The sequence below is a fragment of the Mustela putorius genome, unplaced genomic scaffold (genome assembly GCF_011764305.1).
Source record: "Mustela putorius furo isolate JIRA1106 unplaced genomic scaffold, ASM1176430v1.1 tig00003898_pilon_pilon_pilon, whole genome shotgun sequence".
NCBI classification, from domain to species: Eukaryota; Metazoa; Chordata; class Mammalia; order Carnivora; family Mustelidae; genus Mustela; species Mustela putorius.
In genome coordinates this window covers 32,054,075-32,075,974 of record NW_025422047.1, presented here as the reverse complement: position 1 = coordinate 32,075,974, position 21,900 = coordinate 32,054,075, and the positions used below count along the sequence as shown (strand labels likewise).

General features: G+C 34.3%; 1 protein-coding gene across 14 annotated transcripts in view; it reads left to right on the top strand.

The window, feature by feature from the left end:
• The window catches only part of RALGAPA1 (Ral GTPase activating protein catalytic subunit alpha 1), a 252,447-nt gene that overhangs the window by 112,042 nt on the left and 118,505 nt on the right, over window positions 1-21,900 (top strand). For 13 of the 14 annotated variants that reach the window (XR_006602909.1, XM_045067877.1, XM_045067876.1 and 10 more), the window contains 9 exons: window positions 1,398-1,522; window positions 2,984-3,200; window positions 4,371-4,547; window positions 10,220-10,372; window positions 12,011-12,204; window positions 12,455-12,553; window positions 13,499-13,654; window positions 15,040-15,168; window positions 18,950-19,075. Coding sequence is in view for 13 of the 14 variants with exons in the window: in XM_045067877.1 (XP_044923812.1) it covers window positions 1,398-1,522; window positions 2,984-3,200; window positions 4,371-4,547; window positions 10,220-10,372; window positions 12,011-12,204; window positions 12,455-12,553; window positions 13,499-13,654; window positions 15,040-15,168; window positions 18,950-19,075 (1,376 nt within the window). In the remaining variant the exon portion in view is untranslated. Of the gene's footprint in view, window positions 1-299; window positions 381-1,397; window positions 1,523-2,983; window positions 3,201-4,370; window positions 4,548-10,219; window positions 10,373-12,010; window positions 12,205-12,454; window positions 12,554-13,498; window positions 13,655-15,039; window positions 15,169-18,949; window positions 19,076-21,900 lie in introns of all 14 variants that reach the window. The other variant, XM_045067881.1, reaches the window with a different exon arrangement.

The following is a 21,900-nucleotide window of genomic DNA, read 5'->3' as shown; positions in this document are numbered from 1 at the left end:
TATTTAAAAGAGCACCGCTGTATCTAATTGAGTTCGTTATTTTTATTGCTGATTTACTTGGTTTTATCTTTTTTCGTGGACGAAAATTACTTTGACATTTTTAGGTCATACAACCAGCCACCAACGTTTTAAGTTATCATTGAAGGAGAAATTATTTCTTAAATCTCAAAATGGATTTAGTTACTTTTCATATAAGCAATTTCAAAACAAGGGGTAGGCTTTTTAGTTTTGCATTCATTTGTATAGAATGCAAGTCCTTAAAACACTTACCAGTGCTTTTCTTTTTTCTGAGATTTTAGATGTGCATAAAGGTTTCATGATAGCCAATCATGATTTAAATATGGAACCTCTATGGACAGATTACAGAAAGCAAGATTATGGTAACTGTCTTCTCTTATCTTGATTCAAATTTAAAATAACTTTACAGATATAGAAAATTAACTTTCAGCAGTAAGGTAGGTTTTGAATTTTTTTGTTTAACATGGTTTTGTTAGCATGATTAACAGAATGCCGTATAATGCATCTTGCATTGAGCCATTAATGCCACTTGAGGGCAGTATTCGACAGCTTAGCAAAGCCTGGCCAGTAATATAAAGATAATGGTATTTCACAGTGAGCTCTTGACTAGTGTATTTTCTTAGCCTGAAATGCTTTTTAGTTCATTAGGAATATAAACAATGCTGGTTTTCTTTTATTGCAGAGAAATTAACTTTTCAACAGCATAATAGTGAAGTAAATATCTTGTGTTCTATAAGTTTTTTCCCCAAGTTTAAAATTTTCTTATTAATATAGTCATAAATCAAAATAATTTTTACAGAACAATTTTAAGAATAATTTTTTCTTCTTACAGAAAAACCTTTATGAAAATAAATATTTTTTTTCTTAAAACAATAACATTAGACTTTGTAGTGTACAGTAATGACATTATGTCATGCTTATAAATTTTTTATTTATCTAAACTTAAACGCATTTATATCCCACTGAGATGTGGATAGATTCAAGGGATAGATTCCTTGTAAATAGTCCTTGGAAAGAATGGAATTCTAAGTTATTATTAAGACTCTAAATAGAAGCGTAGAGGCAGGAAGAAAGATAAATATACCAGTTTCTTTATAGGCAATATTAACCTAACTCCAGCTAGTGCTTATCTATAAGCTTTCTTGCTGTTTAAGGTTACACTGAAGATTGACTAACATCTGCTTAGTTAAATAAAGTAAATATCAATTTACTAATTCCTAAAATTAAATCTAAAAGGAGAAAAATTATTCATAGATGCATGTTTGGCAAATAATTGATATGGCATAGGTGATTTGTTTTGGGTTGTTTTTGTTTGTTTCAAATTCAGGAAATGCAGTTAAGTTCTTTTTCACTATATATAGTTATTTATTTATTTTTAGTCAATAAAGAGGACATGAGCCCAAAACTGCCCCCTCTTAATAGTGATATTGGCAGCAGCAGTGCTAATGTTCCTGATCTGATGGATGAGTTTATAGCAGAACGACTTCGAAGTGGTAATGCCTCAGTAAGTGTTATTTTATTTTATTTATTTGATTTAGCAAGGAGAATATATATACGTGTGTGTGTGTGTGTTTGTAAATCTTTACTCAAAATAATCTTCCTCTAAAAAACTTAACCCCTTTTTTGAATTAAGATCTTAAATTCTACTTTTATAATATTTTTTATTTAAAGACATTAAACAAATAGGCTTATAATTTTGACCAGAGTAAAAGATTAGAATACCTATTTGCTTAACTACTTAGGTATAAGCCCCTACCTTCCTAGTCTTCCCTCTGTTTTTTGTATTTGCTCATAGGTTACCTTCCTCCCCACTGCTGGCTCTTTCTTAACAAGAAAGATAACGAGAGGTCTTCTGACCCAACTCCTATTGGTTTGATAGCATAAATATTGATTACTTAATCATTATAGATAACTTCAGAACAGATTTTAAAGTTCTCTTTGTTTTATTAGAATTATGGCAGATTGAAAATAGAAGCAATTTTATCCCTAATAATGCTTAGTTGTTAAGGAAAGATAAATATATGTAGAATTGCTTCTTCTTTTTTTTTTTAAAGAAACTTTTTTATTTTTATTTTTTTTTTTAAGATTTTATTTATTTATTTGACAGAGAGAAATCACAAGTAGATGGAGAGGCAAGCAGAGAGAGAGAGAGAGGGAAGCAGGCTCCCTGCCGAGCAGAGAGCCCGATGCAGGACTCGATCCCAGGACGCTGAGATCATGACCTGAGCTGAAGGCAGCAGTTTAACCCACTGAGCCACCCAGGAGCCCCGAATTGCTTCTTTTTTTAATGGTCATGTTCCACTAGTTTTTTTTTTTTTTAAGATTTTATTTATTTATTTATCTGACAGACAGAGATCACAAGTAGGCAGAGAGGCAGGCAGAGAGAGAGGGGGGAAGCAGGCTCCCTGCTGAGTAGGGAGCCCGATGTGGGGCTCGATCTCAGGACCCTGGAATCATGACCTGAGCCGAAGGCAGAGGCTTAACCCCCTGAGCCACCCAGGCACCCCAACTGTTGTGTTTTTTTTAATAAGATTTTTATTGAGAGAGTTTAGTTTTTTTTTCCTTGAATGGGAAAAAATAATAGAATTATTATATATAATCATTATAGAATAACCTCTTTGCCATCATTCTTTCCTTCCTCCACTATCTCTACTATTCGCTGCTACTTTTTACATTTGAATACCTTGCTCTTTCTACCCTCTTAACTTCACTCCATGGATCCTTTGAGGCTCAAAGAATCTTAGACCCAACACCATATCACGATTGGGTCTCTACTTTAGACAAACCAACAGTAATTCAGGTAATGGCTCCATACAGTTACATAGACTGTTTGATTAGTGTGTTTCCCACCTCCTACTTCATACCCTATATCTCAATTTATTATGGTGATTGTCTTGGAAATTCAAGATTTCAGATGTTTAATGAGATTACGTTTTTAATAGTAAGATGTTTCTTGAATTTTTAGACTATGACAAGAAGAGGAAGTAGTCCAGGCAGTCTTGAAATTCCCAAAGACCTCCCTGATATTCTAAATAAGCAAAACCAAATGCGCCCTATTGATGACCCAGGTGTGCCCTCAGAATGGACTTCTCCTGCCAGTGCAGGGAGCAGTGATCTTATCAGCTCAGATAGTCATTCGGATTCTTTCAGCGCTTTCCAATATGATGGCCGAAAATTTGACAGCAAGTATCTTTTTCTATTTGAGCAGTATGTTTTTTGTTAATTGTTTTCTGTTTGAGATTGACTTGTGAATTATGTAACCATCACTTTCCTCTCTAATGTTACTGGACAAGGGTTCCCACATATTATGATTTCATTTTTTAGTGAAATTCCAAAGGAAGTTTTAGGGAATTCAAGTCAGGACCACTTTATTTCACCAAACTGAAGGCACTTAAAAAACAGAAACCACTGTCCTTTCATAAAACAAATGATATTTTAGAACCAAACATACAGAAAGGAAAAAAGTTAGAGTAGACTTGACATTAGAATAATGGATAGTCATAGTTATGAGTCAGTGCTGTTTCATGCATTTGTATTTGGGAACCACTATCTAGTTCAGTGCTTCAGTATGTTTAGTACAGTTATGTTCAGTGTTCCATTACCCAGAGCATTTCTTGAATAATCACAAAAGTTAAAATGATAGCATTGATATTACTTGATGCTGTATCAGTACCACATAGCTTTTCTGTAATTCTTTGTTACACTTGGTAGTGAAGAGTACCAAAATCTAAAAATGTTTTCTGCCTTCATGGATTATGTGCTACTCTGATTTCAGATGGAATATATGGGTTAAGAGAAAAATGGTTTACTACATATGAGCCATTTTTATTGTATATACCTAGAGTAGAGAGTATAAAGTTGTTGAAAAGCCTATTACCAGCTATCAGAAAATGTGGGTAAGAATAGTGAAGATACATCATATGTATCTGTTTTTTGTCCTTATTGTTGTTAGTAATAAGCTATGAGAACTTTTAAAAATTTGTTTCTAATTATAAACTTTAAACTGTTAACATTATTTACACTTGTCTGAGTGGTATGTAAATAGATGTAGGGGGAATGTTAACGTTTAATCATTTCGCTGAAGCAACTTTGTCTCTTTATTTTAAAAGATTTTATTTATTTGAGGGGGAAAGGAGAGAACATGAGGGTGACGGGCAGGGGCAGAAGGGGAAGCAGACTCCCTACTGATCAAGGAGCCAGACTCCAGGCTTGATCCCAGCGGGGATCCTGACCTGAGCCGAAGGCAGACACTTAACTGACTGAGCCACCCAGGAGCCCCGTTTTGTCTTTTTTGTAAATGCTTTTGTTTTATAATTGAGACTTCTATGTACTAGCATTTCTTCTTCCTTTAGATTTTGGCTTTGGAGCTGATGCTGGGATTACGTCCTCTGCTGATGTGGATTCAGGTTCTGGCCATCATCAGAGTGCTGAAGAGCAGGAAGTGGCTAGTCTAACCACACTTCAGATAGATTCTGAAACAAGCAGTCTTAATCAACAGGCTTTCTCCGCTGAAGTTGCAACGGTTACTGGTAAAGTTACTCAAGGGAATGTCTTCTTTAAGTGCATTTTTTAAGCCACCAAAGAATCTGTTTAGGATTTTATTTGCTAGGTTTTAAGTATTACTTATTAGAGTTTAAGCATTATGTTTTCATCTATCTTTATGTAACAATGGAGGGAAAAAATGCATTAATGTAAGAGTGTCTTGGCCTAGAGTCTACATGGTAAGTTTCAGGGGATTAGCTGAACTCCTGATATTGTATACAGAATTTTATATATGTTTGCATCACTGCATTTCCTGTAGTGATTTTTAGATTACCAAAAAATAAAATAGTTGAGAAGTATTTTCTTCTTTTCACTGTGTTTTAGAGTCATCCCAGATTTTTTTTAAATTTTTAAATTTTTTATTTTTTATATAAACATATTTTTATCCCCAGGGGTACAGGTCTGTGAATCGCCAGGTTTACACACTTCACAGCACTCACCAAAGCACATACCCTCCCCAATGTCCATAACCCCATCCCCCTTCTCCCAACCCCCCTTCCCCTAGCAACCCTCAGTTTGTTTTGTGAGATTAAGAGTCACTTATGGTTTGTCTCCCTCCCAATCCCATCTTGTTTCATTTATTCTTCTCCTACCCCCTTAACCCCCCATGTTGCATCTCCACTTCCTCATATCAGGGAGATCATATGATAGTTGTCTTTCTCCTCAGCCCAGATTTTTAATGATTTCTTTAACAAAGTATTTATTATAGAAACTGTAGAGAATACTGCCTAATAGAAGGCCTATTTATCAATATACTAATAGTCTGTATTAATACAGTGAATTATGCTTTTTAGCAAATTTTTTATGTGGTCAAATATATGATGAGTGGGATCCAAGAAATTCAGTTATGAAATGCAAGATCACATTATTGCAAGGTTCTTGGTCTCTGGTCACTGTAGTGACCACTGTAGTCACCAGAGGGATCCTGGGCAGCTAGTAGCACATAGATTAGTGGTTCCACTGGATGATCCAAATTTCCTCTGGTTCTCACTGTCTTCTAATGCCCTTTGATGGGTGATTATCCATTCCAGTTTTTTTTTAAGCTTTTATTATTTGAGAAGAGCGAGAGAGCACGAACAGGGGATAAAGGTAGAGGGAGAAGCAGACTCCCTGCTTGAGCAGGGAGCCCGAGGCAGGACTCAATTCCAGGACCCCAGGATCCTTACCTGAGCTACTCTGGCTCCCCTGAAAGTTCTTAATTCTCCTCCCATTCCACACCGTCCTCCCCTTTGTCATGGCAGCCACCAGTTAGTTCTCCATATCTGTGGGGCTGGGTTTTATTTTGTTTTGTTTTACTTTTTAGATTCCACATATAAATGGAATCATATGGTATTTGTCTTTTTCTGTCTAATTTACTTCACTTAGCATAATACTGTCGAGGTCCAGCCATGTTGTTGCAAATGTCAAAATTTCATTATTTTTTGTGACTGAATAGTATTCCATTGTCTATAAAAACCACATCTTTATCCATTTATCCTTAAGTGGACTCTTAGGTTATTTCCATACCTTGGCTGTTGTAAGTAACACTGCAATGAACATAGGGATACAAATACCTCTTTGAATTAGTATTTTTCTTTTCTTTAGATAGATACCCAGTAGTGAAAGTACTAGATCATGCGGTGGTTCTACTTAAAATTTTTTTGAGGAACCTCTGTATTGTTTTCCAGAGTGGCTGGAAGGTTTAGTGGTGTTGAGCATCTTTTCATGTGTCTGTTGGTTATCTGTATGTGTTCTTTTGAAAAATATTCAGAACTTTTGCCCTTTTTTAATTGGATTGTTTTTTGTTATTGAGGTAAAGGAGTTCTTTATATATTTTATATATTTATTGTGTTCTATGAATCCTTTTATATATATGTTAGGCCCTTATCAGATATATGATTTGGAAATATCTGCTTCAGTTTAGTAGGTTCCCTTTTTGTTTTGTTGATGGTTTTCTTCACTGTGTAGAGGCTATTTAGTTTGATATAGCTCCGCTCGTTTATTTTTGCTTTTGTTTCCCTTGCCTGAACAGGTATCTAAAAAACATCGCTAAGATCAATGTGAAGGAGCTTACTGCCTATGTTTTCTTTTATAAGTTTTATGTTTTCAGGTCTTCAATTCATTTTGAATTGATTTTTTTGTATGATATAAAGTAGTAGTTTAGTTTTATCCTTTTACATATAGCTGTCCAGTTTTCCCAGCAGCATTTATTGAAGAGACTATCCTTTCTCCATTGTATCTTTTACCCTCCTTTATTGTAAATTCGTTGACCTTATATGCATGGGTTTTTTTCTAGCTCTCTGTGTTCTGTAGATCTCTGGGTCTGTTTTTATGCCAATACCACACTGTTTTAATTACTATAGCTTTGTAGTATAATTTGAAATAGGGAGCAAGATACCTCCAACTTTGTTCTTCTTTCTTAAGATTGTTTTGGCTAGTTAGTCTTTTGTTATTTCATACAAATTTTAAAATTATTTATTCTAGTTCTGTGAAAAATACTGTTGGTATTTTGATAGGGATTGCATTGAATCTGTACATTGTTTTGGGTGGTATGGACATTTTAACAATATTAGTCTTCCAACTCATGAGCATGGCATATCTTTCCATTTATTTGTGTCTTCTTTAGTTTCTTTCATCAGTGTCTCCTAGTTTTCACTATATATAGGTCTTTCACCTCCTTAGTTAAATTTATTCCTAGGTATTTTATTCTTTTTAATGTGATTATAAATGGGATTGTTTGTAGTTCATTATTAGGGTGCAGAAACACAGCAGAGTTTTTACATATTAATTTTATATTCTGCAATTTTACTGAATTCATGTATTCTGACAGTTTTTTGATGGAAGGTTCAGGGTTTTCTATATATAGTATCATGTGATTGGCATATAGTGATAGTCTTAATTCTTCCTTTCCAATTTGTGTACCTCTTATTCCTTTTTCTTAACTAATTGCTACAGGTAGGATTTCTAATACTATGTTGACTAAAAGTGGGGATAGTGGGCAAGCTTTCACATTTCACCAGTGAATCTGATATTAGATGCTAATTTGTTATATATGGCCTTTATTATTATATTGAGGTGCATTCCCATTATACCCAGTTTGTTGAGACTTTTATCATTAATGGGTATTGAATTTTGTCAAATACTTTTCTGTATCTGGTGAAATGACCATATGATTTTTATCTTTCCTTTTGTTAATATGGTATTAGCACATTGGTTGATTTGTAGATGTTGAACCAACTTTGTCTCCCAGGAATAAATCCCGCTTGAGCATGGTGTATGATTGTTTTTCTGTGTTGTTGAACTCAGTTTGCTAATATTTTGTTGAGGATTTTTGCATCTGTGTTCATTAGGGGTATTGGCCTCTAATTTTCTTTTGTGGTGTCCTTGTCTAGTTTTGGTATGAGTGTAACACTGGCCTTGTAAAATGAGTTTGGAAGTTTTCTTTCCTCATCAATTTTTTGGAAGAATTTGAGAGGGATAGGTGTTAAGACTTCTTTGGTGTTTTGCAGAATTCACCAGCAAAGCTGGGTGATCCTGCAATTTTGTTTATTAGGAGGTTTTTGATTACTGATTCAGTCTCCTTACTAGTGATTTGTCTATTCAGATTTCTGTTTCTTCATGATTGAATCCGGGAAGATTATACATTTCTAGGAATATATCCATTTCTTCTAGGTTGACCCATTTGTGGGGGTATAATTGTTCATAGTCTCTTATGATCCTTTGTATTTCTGTGGTATTTGTATTTGTATTTATTTCATTTCTGATTTTATTTGAGCTCTTTTTTCTTCTTGTGGATCTATGTAAAGGATTGTCATTTTTACCTTTTCAAAGAATCAGCCGTTAGTTTCATTCATCTTCCTTTATTGTCATTTTAGTCTCTATTTTATTAATTTCTGCTCTGATCTTATATTATTTCTTTCCTTCTACTGACTTTGGGCTTTGTTCTTTTTTTTTTCCCCCTAATTTTCCTGGGTGGAAGTTAAATTGTTTATTTGAGATTTCTCTTTTCTTGAGCCAGGCCTGTATTGCTATGAAATTCTTTCTTAGAACCATTTTTGTTGTATTCCATAGGTTTTGGTATGTTATATTTCTGTTTTCATTTATATCTAGGTATTTTTTCTCCTTTAAGTTTCCATTCATCCTGTAGTTATTTAGTAACATGTTTAGTCTTCATGTATTTGTAGTTTTTCCAGTTTTCTTCTGGTAGTTGATTTCTAGCTTCATACTGTTGTGGTCACAAAAGATGCTTGATAAGATTTTGGTGTGTTGAATTTATTGAGACTTGTTGTGTGACCTAATATGTGATCTTTCCTGGAGAATGTTCCGTTTGTATTTGAGAAGAGTATATTCTGCTGCTTTGGATGGATTGTTCTGTACATACCAGTTAAGTCCATCTGGTCTAATGCGTCATTTAAGCCCAATCTTTCTTTGTTGATTTTCTTTTAAAAAGACCTAATATTTTAGGGGCTTGGCTTGGTACTAGTAGCACTCCCATACAACCACCACAAATTGTTCATATAGTATTAATTTATGGTATACATTATTTAAATTGACAGGAGTTTCTGTTATTTGCCAGACACCATACTATGCACTGGCAGTATGTCAGTATGTAACCACAGATACAGTCCCTGTTCTTACAGAGTATATGCACTAGTGAAGATATTTAAAAGTGAATAGTTTCAGGTCAGTGTGACGTGATATAATGGTGAGGAATAAGTGCAAAGAGCAGAGATTACTTATTTACCCCAGATATATCAACATGGGGTAGGCTTCTCAGGAAAGGGTGTCTAAGGTGAAACCTAAAAAATAAAAAGTTAACCAGACTTATAGGAACAGGATAAGGGCTCCATGCAAAGGGAAAAATATGTGGAAAAGGCCAGAGGTATGCTATGTATTCTGATAAATACCAGCAGTTTACTTTCTATGACTAGAACTTAAAAGTACTAGGGGAATTATGGAGTTGTAATAAAGTTGCACAAAGACTGGAAAACCACACACTAAAAAGTTTGCACTTATGCTGTGTCCAGTAAAGAGGCATAAAATCCATAGAAAGATTTTAAATGTGGGAGTACTATCAGATTAGATTTTTAGATTTTTTTGCTGCCTTACAAAAAATGGATTGGGAAGAAAGGAGTTTGTTTGTATGGTGGGAGAGAGACTGAAGACTGGGGACCACCAGGGACTCTGTGTGTGTGTGTGTGTGTGTGTGTGTGTGTGTGTGTGTGTGTGGTGGGGGAGAGACTGAACACTGGGGCCCACCAGGGACCATTGTACACCAGGGCAGTAATGATAGTAGCACATAGAGCCACAGTGAGCAAGTTCCTCTTCTTTTGAATTGCTCCAAGTCTGAAGTTAGTGAAATAGAGTAACAGTGGGTCCTAGAGTTTCTGTAGCTAGACCAGGAATGAGAGTAGACATTCTCACTCTCACTGATGGCTTCTATGAACTGGTAAGTCCAGTTCTAATTCCATATGAGTCCCATGGAAGAAATCAAATGAGACCCCTAGATATAAAATCTTGTACTGTATTTTTATTTTATTTACCTCTTTGGCCAACTTGTAACCTGTTATATCCTTTGATGTAGTTCAGTTGTGTTTTATTGGGGTTTTAAGCATTACATCTTAGGTAGAGGGTGTTGAATATTCTCTTTATTGTAATTTTTATTAAATTGTCTTTACAGGTTCAGAAAGTGCTTCTCCAGTCCATTCAGCTCTGGGATCCAGGTCACAGACACCTTCTCCTTCCACACTGAATATAGATAACATGGAACAGAAAGATCTGCAGCTTGATGAGAAGCTCCACCATTCTGTTCTTCAGACTCCAGATGACCTAGGCAATATTTGGAAATTAGATACTTGCCATTTTTCCTTTCAGAGCATTAATGTTAGGAGATCTTATTATCTAAATTATTTAAAATTTTGTTTTTGAGAGGGATAATTAAGAGACAAATCAGTTGATTTATCACTATATTATGCAGGTTCTGTAGAGTAGGGAAATGTTAACAGTGAAACTGCAGTGTTTTGTGTTTTCTTTTATTTCATTGGGTTTACACTAGACTCTTATTTTCTATTATCATGAGAGACAATTTGGTAACTTTTTTATAATACAATCAGTTATTATACACTTTATGTGGAAAGAGAAAAAAGTCAAACATGAGAGGTAAAGGACTTATATATAGTTAGAATGAACTTAGAAATTATGAGCACACTGAGATACTATCAAGTAGGAATAATCCTTACCAACTTAGTAATTATTTTGCCTTTTCCATTATATACACTGAATAGGATAATGTTTTTTTGTTTTTTTTTTTTTTTAATTTATTTATGACAGAGAGACACAGCAAGAGAGGGAACACAAGCACAGGGGAGCTGGAGAGGGAGAAGCAGGCTCTCCACTGAGCAGGGAGCCCAATATGGGGCTTGATCCTAGGATGCTGGGATCACAACCTGAGCCAAAGGCAGATGCTTAACAACTGAGCCACCCAGGTGCTCCCATGGATTTTTTTTTAAGCTGAAGGAGACCTATAGTGATGTTAGCTAAACCATCTATTTTACAGTGAGGAAGTGTAACCATAGGAATTCTGCTCTCTTGTGCTCACTTGTGCTCTCTTGCTCTCTCTGTCAAATAAATAAATAAAATATTAAAAAAAAAAAAAAAAGATTTGGGAAGCCTGGGTGGCTCAGTTGGTTAAGCCACTGCCTTCGGCTCAGGTCATGACCCAGGGTCCTGGGGTCGATTGAGTCCCTCACTGGGCTTCTTGCTTGGCAGGGAGCCTGCTTATCTCTCTGCATCTGCCTGCCACTCTGCCTGCTTGTGCACTCTCTCTCTCTCTGACAAATTAAGTAATTTGTACAACATTACATAATTAATGATAGAAATGAGACTAGGATCCAAGGTTACCTATATTTCTTACATATAATCTTGCCAATTTCATTAAGCAAAAGAAATGTAATTATAGAAATTTTTAAATTATGTTTAAGTTTTAGTAAAAATGTTAATTTTCCCATGTTATTATCATATCTCTTTTAATGCTAGGCTTGACTTAATTGTGAAATACATTTCTTTGGAAGTTTTAAGTACAAAGAAACAGGCTTATGAAGACTTCCTATAGGAACTGCCTTCAGCCTGAGATATTCTATTAATTGATGCTATAACCTGAAGTGACCATTTGCTGAAAGAGAGATTATGTATTTATAAATATGACCTTTATATCAACTATAATAAATTTATCTAGTATCTGCATCATTTCCTCCTTAGGTAAATCTTAGTACAGGTGGTATTGAATAAGTAATTACTGCCATAATAAGGAATTATGAACTGGTTGATTTTAATCAGGAAAAAATAACACTAATGCATAATGACACTTTAAAAATTCACTTTTGTAGATATTTAAGTTTATTATTTTGACTCCTTTGTGTTTTGTGATCAATTCTTTAGAAAAATTACTGACACTAGTGTATTTTTTCTACAGAAATCAGTGAATTTCCATCTGAATGTTGTAGCGTGATGGCAGGGGGTACACTCACAGGATGGCATGCTGATGTTGCTACTGTAATGTGGCGAAGAATGCTAGGCATTTTGGGAGATGTCAACGCTATTATGGATCCTGAAATACATGCTCAAGTTTTTGATTACCTCTGTGAACTTTGGCAAAATCTAGCTAAGGTAAAAACAAAAACAAAAAAAAACAAAACACAAGAGGAGAAAGAAAAAAAAGTTAAGAAGTGGAAGCCTTAGATCTCATAGCTACCCACCACCCCACCTTGCTATAAACTGGTTCCTAGCAAGGTGAAGTCACTTAACCATGTTTAAATATATAACTAACGATAGGAACTGGAATTAAACTCAAGTTTAAGATAAAACAAACTGGAAGAACACTTTTATAGGTGTGTTGCATTTTATTTGAAAATTACAGATTAGAGATAACCTTGGCATTTCAACTGATAACCTGACCTCCCCTTCACCACCAGTTTTGATTCCTCCACTGAGAATTCTTACACCTTGGCTTTTCAAGGTAAGCTTAAGATTTAAAATGTTAATTTAAAAGGTTCATTTAGTAAATACATATGTAATCAGTTTTAAACATTTGATAGATTTTTTAGGTTTTACATATAATCTTCTAGAACACTTAGTTTTTAACTGGTCATTAGGGGTTATATAAGAGGAGAATGGGCACAGCAAAATTATTACACAGGTGCATCATTTTTACTTATTTAATAAAACAAAAATGAATGTAGAAAATTATGTTTTTATTATATTTAAGTGAAGTGTAGATCTCAAATTTGTGTTAGAATGTGCTCTATATTTTTTAAAGATTGAATTCTTGGGTCACCTGGGTGTCTCATTTGGTTAAGTATCTGCCTTTGTCTTGGATCATGATCACAAGATCCTGGGATTTAGTCTCCCATCGCACTCCCTGCTCAGAGGAGCCGGCTTCTCCCTCTTCCTCTACAGCTCTTCCGCTTGTGCTCTCTTGCTCTCTCTGTCAAATAAATAAATAAAATATTAAAAAAAAAAAAAAAAGATTTGGGAAGCCTGGGTGGCTCAGTCGGTTAAGCCGCTGCCTTCGGTTCAGGTCATGATCCCAAGGTCCTGGGATGGAGTCCCTCATTGGGCTTCTTGCTCCGCAGGGAGCCTGCTTCTGTCTCTGCGTCTGCCTGCCACTCTGCCTGCTTGTGTACTTTCTCTCTCTCTCCCTGACAAATAAATAAATAAATAAAATATTTTTTAAAAGATTTAATTCTTTTGAATATTATTTGATATGTTTGGTGCATTTTCCTAAATGAAACAGTATGTGGTTATTTATACCTGTGTTTCATGTTAATATTTGCAGTAGTTTCATTGATTCATTAAGAAGTTGGGCCAACATAGAAATAAATGAAAACAAATATATTGCTTGCTTTATTCAATTTAACAGTATTTGTTTTTGAATATTAAGACCAACATTTTTGAATTGTAGGCAACCATGTTGACTGATAAGTATAAACAAGGTAAATTACATGCTTACAAACTTATCTGTAATACAATGAAAAGAAGACAAGATGTTTCTCCAAACAGAGATTTTCTAACACATTTCTACAATATAATGCATTGTGGATTACTTCATATTGATCAGGTAAATATATACTTTCTAACCAATTGCTTTATAAACTTATCTTTGATTCTTGATTTTTAACTCTTAAATTTTAAGGTGTAGAATTAAAAATTCTCTCTTATGTAGTCATTTTATTTACAAGTTTCTTCCGTTTTGTAACCTAATTTGTTTTTGAAACATAGTTGAAAAGCCATTATAGTTAGGTGATCAACTTGTTTATTAAATGTATCTTTCCTCTAACAACTAGTTCTCCATTTTGCAGATATTAAGCCATCTTTTGCTTAGACTGACATGTTTCTTTAACGTCCTAATGTACTTATTCTTGGGCGTTTTGTAATTGTTACTTAATAATTGGCTCTCGAGGCATATGGATTTGCTCATCTAGTCATGAAACAGAGGTTTTTTTCTACTTTAAGAGTGAGCACATCATGTTTTCTCTTTTTCATAGATTGTTAGTATAGTGACAGTTCTGTTGACTTGGCATTCGTATCAATGCAATCATTGCATTAGCCAGTCATAAATATTACTGTAGAACATTACTTCAGGGGTTTTGATCCCGGCCATAAAACTAAAAAAAAAAAAAACCTATGGGAGGCTGTAAGTCATGGTAATGAAACATTTTAATCATGATGGGCTTAAATTTCACTTGCAGTTCATTTGAAGAGCATTAAACTAATTTTGAAAGAGGTAATTATATCTCTCTTCCCCCAAAATGAAAATATTTCTTGCATTAATTTGAAGTGGTTACTTATAGTGTTCTACCTTATAAACATGTCTGAAACAAAATGACACCTTTAATTACTTGTCAGAGAAACCTTTTGTTTAGGATAAATCGGATTGAGTAAGACAGTGTGAAACACTGCATCTTCATGTTGAATTCCAAAGGCAAAGTGAATGAATAACCAAGTTAAGGATACTCCCTCAAAATTGCCTAGGTCTGTATTTCTGAGACTAGATATTTGCCATCAAAGGGCTTCAGTTTATCTAATAAAGAGAATCCCTGCAGTTGTCACATAATAGGTCATGCAACTTTAGAGATCAGAGATCTCACATGGAAGCGAGTAGATGAGAGAAGCAGCCATTCTGCAGTTTAGTTTCATGATACGTGGGTCTTATATTTTCAACCCCCTGAAGCAAAGAGCTGTCCAGCTTCCTCTCAAGTGCAAAAAAAAAAAAAAGCTATATTGATGTCAGTTAAATAAATGCTTTAAGTTTACTTTCCTTTGGCAGAATATAATATTAAGCATGGATTAATTAGAAGAATTAAAATTAGTCTTTCCAGTTAGGCAGTGAATAGTAATTGCCTGTTTTACTGTTTCATATGTTACCTTTTTTTAAGGATATTGATTAGCTGATACCCAAGATTAATTTATGATACTCGTTTCCCTTCTTTGCTTACTCCTAAGGATATTGTCAATACAATCATCAAGCACTGCTCACCTCAATTTTTTTCACTTGGTTTGCCTGGTGCCACAATGCTTATTATGGATTTTATTGTAGCAGCTGGTAGAGTGGCTTCTTCAGCTTTTCTCAATGTAAGTTTTTATTTCCTGTTCTTCATAATATAACAGACTGTAGTTAAACAGGACTCAACTCAAAGCAACAAAGGAGGAGCCCTTGTTAATAAGGTTAAAAAGCTGATGTTTAGGAAAATTTACAGTTTAACTGAAGTTACTTTTTTTAATGTAAATTTTGAAACACAAGAAAGTACTAAAATTGAAAAATCGACACATGAGCTATAAAAATGGATTAAATCTGATAAGCAAAACAAAATATAAAATTGAGAAAATCTAAGGAATCAAGTAGAGGGAGGGAAGAAACTAAAGAGAGGGCAATGGGCCATAGCAAAAGAGATGGACCAGAAGTGAGATAATTTGAAAGTGTGCTCTAGGAGGAAACTCTCAACTCTGAAACAGCATGTGAGGATTTTTATAATAGGTATAGTAACTCACTAAAATTGGAACCTGCTCACATTTAAGTATGAGATAAACTAAAGATGAAGACAGTAGCTGGTTTATAGTGCTAAAGAGTTTAGATTTCATCCCAAGGAAAGAATGACTGAGCATTGAAGGATTTTACACAAGGAGTGACATGATCAAATTTCTACTTGAGAAGGATCACTCTGGTGCAAAGTATAAATGAGAAATAACAATTAATTAGAATAAACTAAGAATGTTGGGGAAAGAATAATCAGTCATACTTGACATCATTTTGTAACTTAGAAAGCTGTTTAATATACATTATTTCACTTATAAGCTGTGTAAAAGACCAACAGTGAATGAGAAGGAATTCTCTCTATTTGGAGGATAGTAGGCTGCCTAGTAGAGATCAGTGAGATATTAGGAGGGCTATTGCATGTACAAGGCAGGAGCTCAAAGGACATGTCAGGACTGAAGTGGAAAGCTGAGAGACAGTAGCTTTTACATGTTACTGAACGCCATGAAACTGGATGCATTCACCTAGTGGAAATGTTCACATAAGGGAAGAACCTGTATTTATAGCTAGTTGTTAACCCTGTTTCTCCAGTTCTGTAAGAACAGCGATTGCATCTTACTCATCTTGATACCTCCAGGACCTAGCACAGCACCATGCTTATACAGATATATATTTTTTAAATTGTTGACAACTATAGAATGTAGGGCAATAAATAAGTACCAATAGGAGAAGCTCAATATAAATGGTTAAAAAGCACAGAGTGTAGGGGCACCTGGGTGGCTCAGTTGGTTAAATATCTGACTTTAGCTCATGTCATGATCTCAGGGTCCTGGGATCGAGCTCCATCCACATCAGGCTCCATACTGAACAGGAGAGTCTGCTTCTCCCTCTCTCCCTGCTCCTACCCCATGCTTGTGCTTGCTCTCCTCTCTCTCCCTCTCTTTCAATATAAATAAATAAATAAATATCATTTTTTTAAAAATGGAGTCTAGAGCCAAACTCTAGGGTTCAAATCCTACCTCTGCCATTTAGTAGATGTGAAACCTTGTGCTGATTAATTTCTGTGTGTCTTGGTTTCTTCATTTATAAAATGGAGATAACCTTCCTCATAGGGTAATTTTATAAGGATTAAATTAATTAACTTTTGGAACATGGTTGGAACACTTTGTGGACACTTGTATATGTGCAGTATAAGAGTTTGTTTAATAAAATTAGTTGGTAATTCAGACAAAGGAGAGATCTTTTTTGTATAGGGACGTCAGGAATATTTCGTGGAAAAGATATTTGAATAGTCCTTGAAAGATTATTAGTAATTTTATACGTGAAAATATTGATGAGGGAAGGTATGCCAGGAGGGAAACAAGCATGAATAAGCTGTGTTCTAGGAATGACAAATACTCCCATCTTTTCTTGAAGCAGGTTAATCTAACTAGGGAGTAGTGGACAAAAAGAACAGAAAGGTACTTTAGATCCTAGCTACAAAAAGTGTGGTCTGCACACCAGAAACATTTGGCATGATCTAGGTGCTTGTTAGAAATTCGGAGTCTCAGACCCTATCCCAGACCTACTAAAACAGAATGCACATTTTAACTATATTCCAAATAATTGGTATGGACATTGAAGATTGAGAAGTACTGCCTTAGACTATATTCGGAAAGTCTTGAATGTGAGGGATCAGATGATAATGCTATATTAGATAAACAGTTAAATGTTTTAAATTAGGGAGAGAGATGATTGAATCTGTGCTTTGGCAATATTATAATAAGTGTATTAATCTAGGAGTAGATTAAATGGAAGGCAGGTAAAGATGGTAAATAAATTACAAGGCTATTATAGCATTAGTGTACACAGATTATCAATCTCTTTGATACTGGCACAAGTTGGTAGACCTCAGAGAAGACTGATATACAAACTACTTAATTTTTTTTATCAATTTACTATGGAAACAATTACTACTGAGTAGGCCAATTATTCTAGATGGACTAATCAGCACTTTTCCTGTACTTCTCAAGATTCTGCAGGAGAATTAAGCCCTAATGTCCTTACGCATCCATTTTATGTGACTAAATTTACCTCCTGTGCATGTAGAAAGGATGCTAGTTCTGTAACATCCTTACAAAAATTTAAAAAATAGTCATATGTTCCACATATGAAGAACACTTGTTGAGAAAGACTGCATAGGAAGACCAATTATTGCAAGAATCAAACCTGACACCCCATCCCTCTACTATAAGGTTAAGGTTAGTCTTCTCCTCTGGATGATGTTGGAGATATACATTCCAATCTTCATCTTTGGATTCCATTTTAGATCCCATACACATCATCTTCCTTCTGTTAATGGGCAGCTTGTTTCTTCCCCTGACAGACAGATTGTAAAATAATTGATTAGGTTTTGCCTTTCTTAATTATAATCACATTACAATATGCTCCCATTATATCCACATACCTGAACATTCTTAGTTATCTTATCCAACTTTAAATAAAAATCCTTAGCTGATCTCTTTTAAAATGCTGGTTTTTATCAGTTTCACTTTTATAGCTAATTTTTTTTTATTTAAAGATTTTATTTTTCTAAGTAATCTTAACACCCATCTTGGAGCTTTAATTTACAACTCTGAAATCAAGAGAGTCACGTGCTCTACCAGCTGAGCCAGCCAGGACCCCTATAACTATTTTTAAATTGGCATGGTGTCTATAAGCTTACTCTAACCTCTTGATGGTGTTGTCTTTTATCTGCAAATCTGGATTATTTTTTAAATATGGAAGTGAGTTGTTTTGTTGATGATCATAATGAAGTACTACTCCACTGCCTCTATAATAACCCTTAGAAACATAAGGAAATCCTTTTGGTGACAGATTGTTGTTTTATGTGAATAGAAGTATTATATCTCTAGCAGATTCGTTTTAGCATTTTTGTTAGGTATTATTAAACATATAAATTGGTATTGTAGGTATTTTAGTTAATAAATATACTAGTAGGTGGGTATTGGTGTTTGGTGGACATGCAAGAAGGTAGAAGAAGAAAAAGAAATGCTCAGTGTTGATACTTCAGAAATGGCTTAATATAGCTAAGGAAAAAAGATGAAAAGTTACCTTCATCTGTAGGCCAAGTATAAATTCTGACTGTATTTAGTAAGTAGTATAGGCAGTGCTTTTCTCATGTACATAATATCATAAAAACCATCTAAACTAGTGCCTGTTTTTGAAGAGACAGTTACTATTTTTATCCTTAGTTACTTTATCTATTCTTAAATAGTGACAAATACAATCTAGTGACATTGAATCATCTGCCCATGAGTTATAACACAGTATGTTATGATGTGTGAGTTGCCTTTAAAATGAAAGTATTTATATTTTTTTCTAAAAAAATCTGATATCTAGGCACCAAGAGTGGAAGCACAAGTTCTTCTGGGATCTTTGGTTTGCTTTCCTAACTTATATTGTGAACTGCCTGCTCTGCATCCCAACATTCCTGATATTGCTGTGTCTCAGTTTACAGATGTTAAGGTAGGAAATCAGATTTTCAGCATTTAAATGATTTTATAGTAACAATGTATGGTAAAATTTGTATTCTTTCTTTTTCTTTAGAAATCCACATAATTGTTAAAGAACATTAACCAGTCATACCCCTCGGACACAAGACTGGAATGTCCATTAGCATTATAGTCTTTTTTGTGTTGATAACTTCTTTGGAAACATTTTCTCATTATTGTATCCATTCATATGTCAGTATCTTAGGATTCTTTCATTCACTCACAGAACATTTATTGAAATATCCCATGAGGCAGGTACTGTGCTACTTCTAAGGCATCTAAGCAGGTTGATATGGCAATAAATCTGCAAACTTGACTCTCTCTTTATTTCCACATGTGAATATATCCAACAATGTAATGGAATATTCTGTTTTGCTGTAGGAAACTGGAATTGGGGCGGGGAATCTGTGTACCTGAAGCATTATAGCTCCTGAACAGTCATGCTGATAATCAATTTTTAAACTTTTGCCTTCTCTGAAAGAAATTTCTTCAGTTTGCTGGATTTCTGTATATACTTTCATACCACCCATATTTCTCTTTATGACATTTATTATATATAATTACTTGTTTAGTGTTTGATTTATGCTTCAGACAAATAACACAAAGTCTTATTTACTGCTGTATCCTCAAAGCTTAATATACTGCTTGGCATCTGCTACTCTAGAAACATTTGTTGAACAAGTGAATTTCACTTACACATAAAATTGTATAGCTCAGTGCAAATTTGTAATAACAGTTAATAAAAACTATAGAAATTGAGTTTTGGTCTTCAGAGATGTAGTGTCTTTGGTTTCTTCTGTTTTCAGAAGATCCTGAAGTCAGGGATAGGTAATAGTTTTAATTTGCTTAGGCAGTTTTGAGGTCTCTAGGGATTAGCCTAGCTACTACATACGATCTGCTTTTCAAGAGTGGCCTTATTGTCTTCTGGCCATTATATAGACAGTAATGGCTTAAATTATTTAAAAAATCAAAACAAACTTTGGGGAAGGGGTATCTCCAAAATAAAAGCTAATTCTAATAATGATGAAGACAGCAGAAATCTCAAGAAAATGATGATTATTCTATTCTTAGCCAGAAAACTGAAGATTTAAGGGAAAATTACATGCCATAGTGGTCATATTTAATTTTTACATTTTCACCCAAACCAGCTCTCTGTGTATTTTAAACTGCAGTCACATAGCCGCATGGAACATACCATGCTGTTTTTCAATTTTGTGCTTTTGAAAATGCATTTCTTTCTGCTTAAAACATCTATTATGTAGACCTGTTTTCCTCTTCTTGTCTTTCTTAATCACCCCCACACAAATAATCTTAGTCTTTGACCTTGATCATTTGTCAAAATCCTGTTTACTTAAGACCCTTTTGTGAAGTCTCCTATGACTTTCCAAAGTTTAACTGTTTGTTCACATAGAACCTTGTATATGTCATCTTGTGTTAATAATTGTTAACAAGTCTTCCTCCCTCCCTGGAATATAAACTTCTTGAGAATATGTACTGCATCTTAACCATCCATTTCTTTCCAGCATTTAAGACAGGATCTATTGCATAGAAGCTCTTGAGCTTAAACAAATAGATATGTCCAAAGTACCTATTAATTACCAGCCACTGGGTTTGATGCTAAGTTTGCAGAGATAAGTAGAAAAGTTACTCCTCCTAGGAGCTTACAGTCTATGTAACTGATAAATGCTTTGTGAATATATGAATGAATGAATGAAATAATGATTTTTTAAGAAAAGGAACAAATAGATTCTTAATTATCATGCCTAGTGGCATTCTTGTTTTCCTCTTCTTAGCCACTATGGTATTTGACCCATGTTGATATTCCTGACCTTCCTAAGTCTTTTCAACTTTGACTTATGTTGCACAGATCCATCTTGATTTATTACTTGTTTTTCTAAATATTCTAGGACTCCTTAATAAACTAGTGTTCTTTCTCTGCCTGCTAAACATAAACTTACTATAAGATCCTCTTTTAGATAATTGTTTTCTCTTTATTCTCTTTTGAATATTTTATTCATTTATATAATTTTAACTATTATTTAGCACTTACCCCTAAACTCAAACATTGTGATATTTTACAAATTATCAAAAAAAGAGGAGGCTTGCTTTTAAATAAAGATTTCTCAAAGTTTTGAAAAGATGCCCATACTTTTAAGCAAGTAAATGTTTTAATTTTTATAGTGAGCTTTTTATTAATTTTTTAATCAGGAAAAAAGATTCTTTTTGAAACATACATATTTGGTTGTAAATTTCAGAAATCGTTTATTTTAGTCTTTTCGTGCTGCTGTAACAAAATACTACCAAAAAAAAAAGTACTACCAACTGGGTCGCTTATGAACAATAGACATTTATTTCTCATAGTTCTGGAGGCTAATAAGTCCAAAATCAAGCCTCCAGCAGAGTTGCATTCTGGTGAGGGTCCTCTCACTGGTTCATAGCTGGCACCTTCTCACTGTGTCTTCACAAACTGGAAGGAACTGAGTTCTTTGGCAGTCTCTTTTATAAGAGCATTAATCTCCTTCATAAGGGCTCCATCCTCATGACCTAAGCACCAGCTAATACCATCATCTTTGGGGCTAGGATTTTAGCATAAGAATTTGGGGGGGCACAAATATTCAGACCATATTAGTGTTTTTTTTTTAATTTAGATAATTATATGAATAATATTGGACCCTATTAACAAAGTATGCACATGAGAATAAAGATTGTTTTATTTCACTGTTTATCTCTAGCACGGGGCACAGTGCCTGGGCCATAGTGGCCATTAAATAAATATTTGAATGAGTGAATGAATGAATG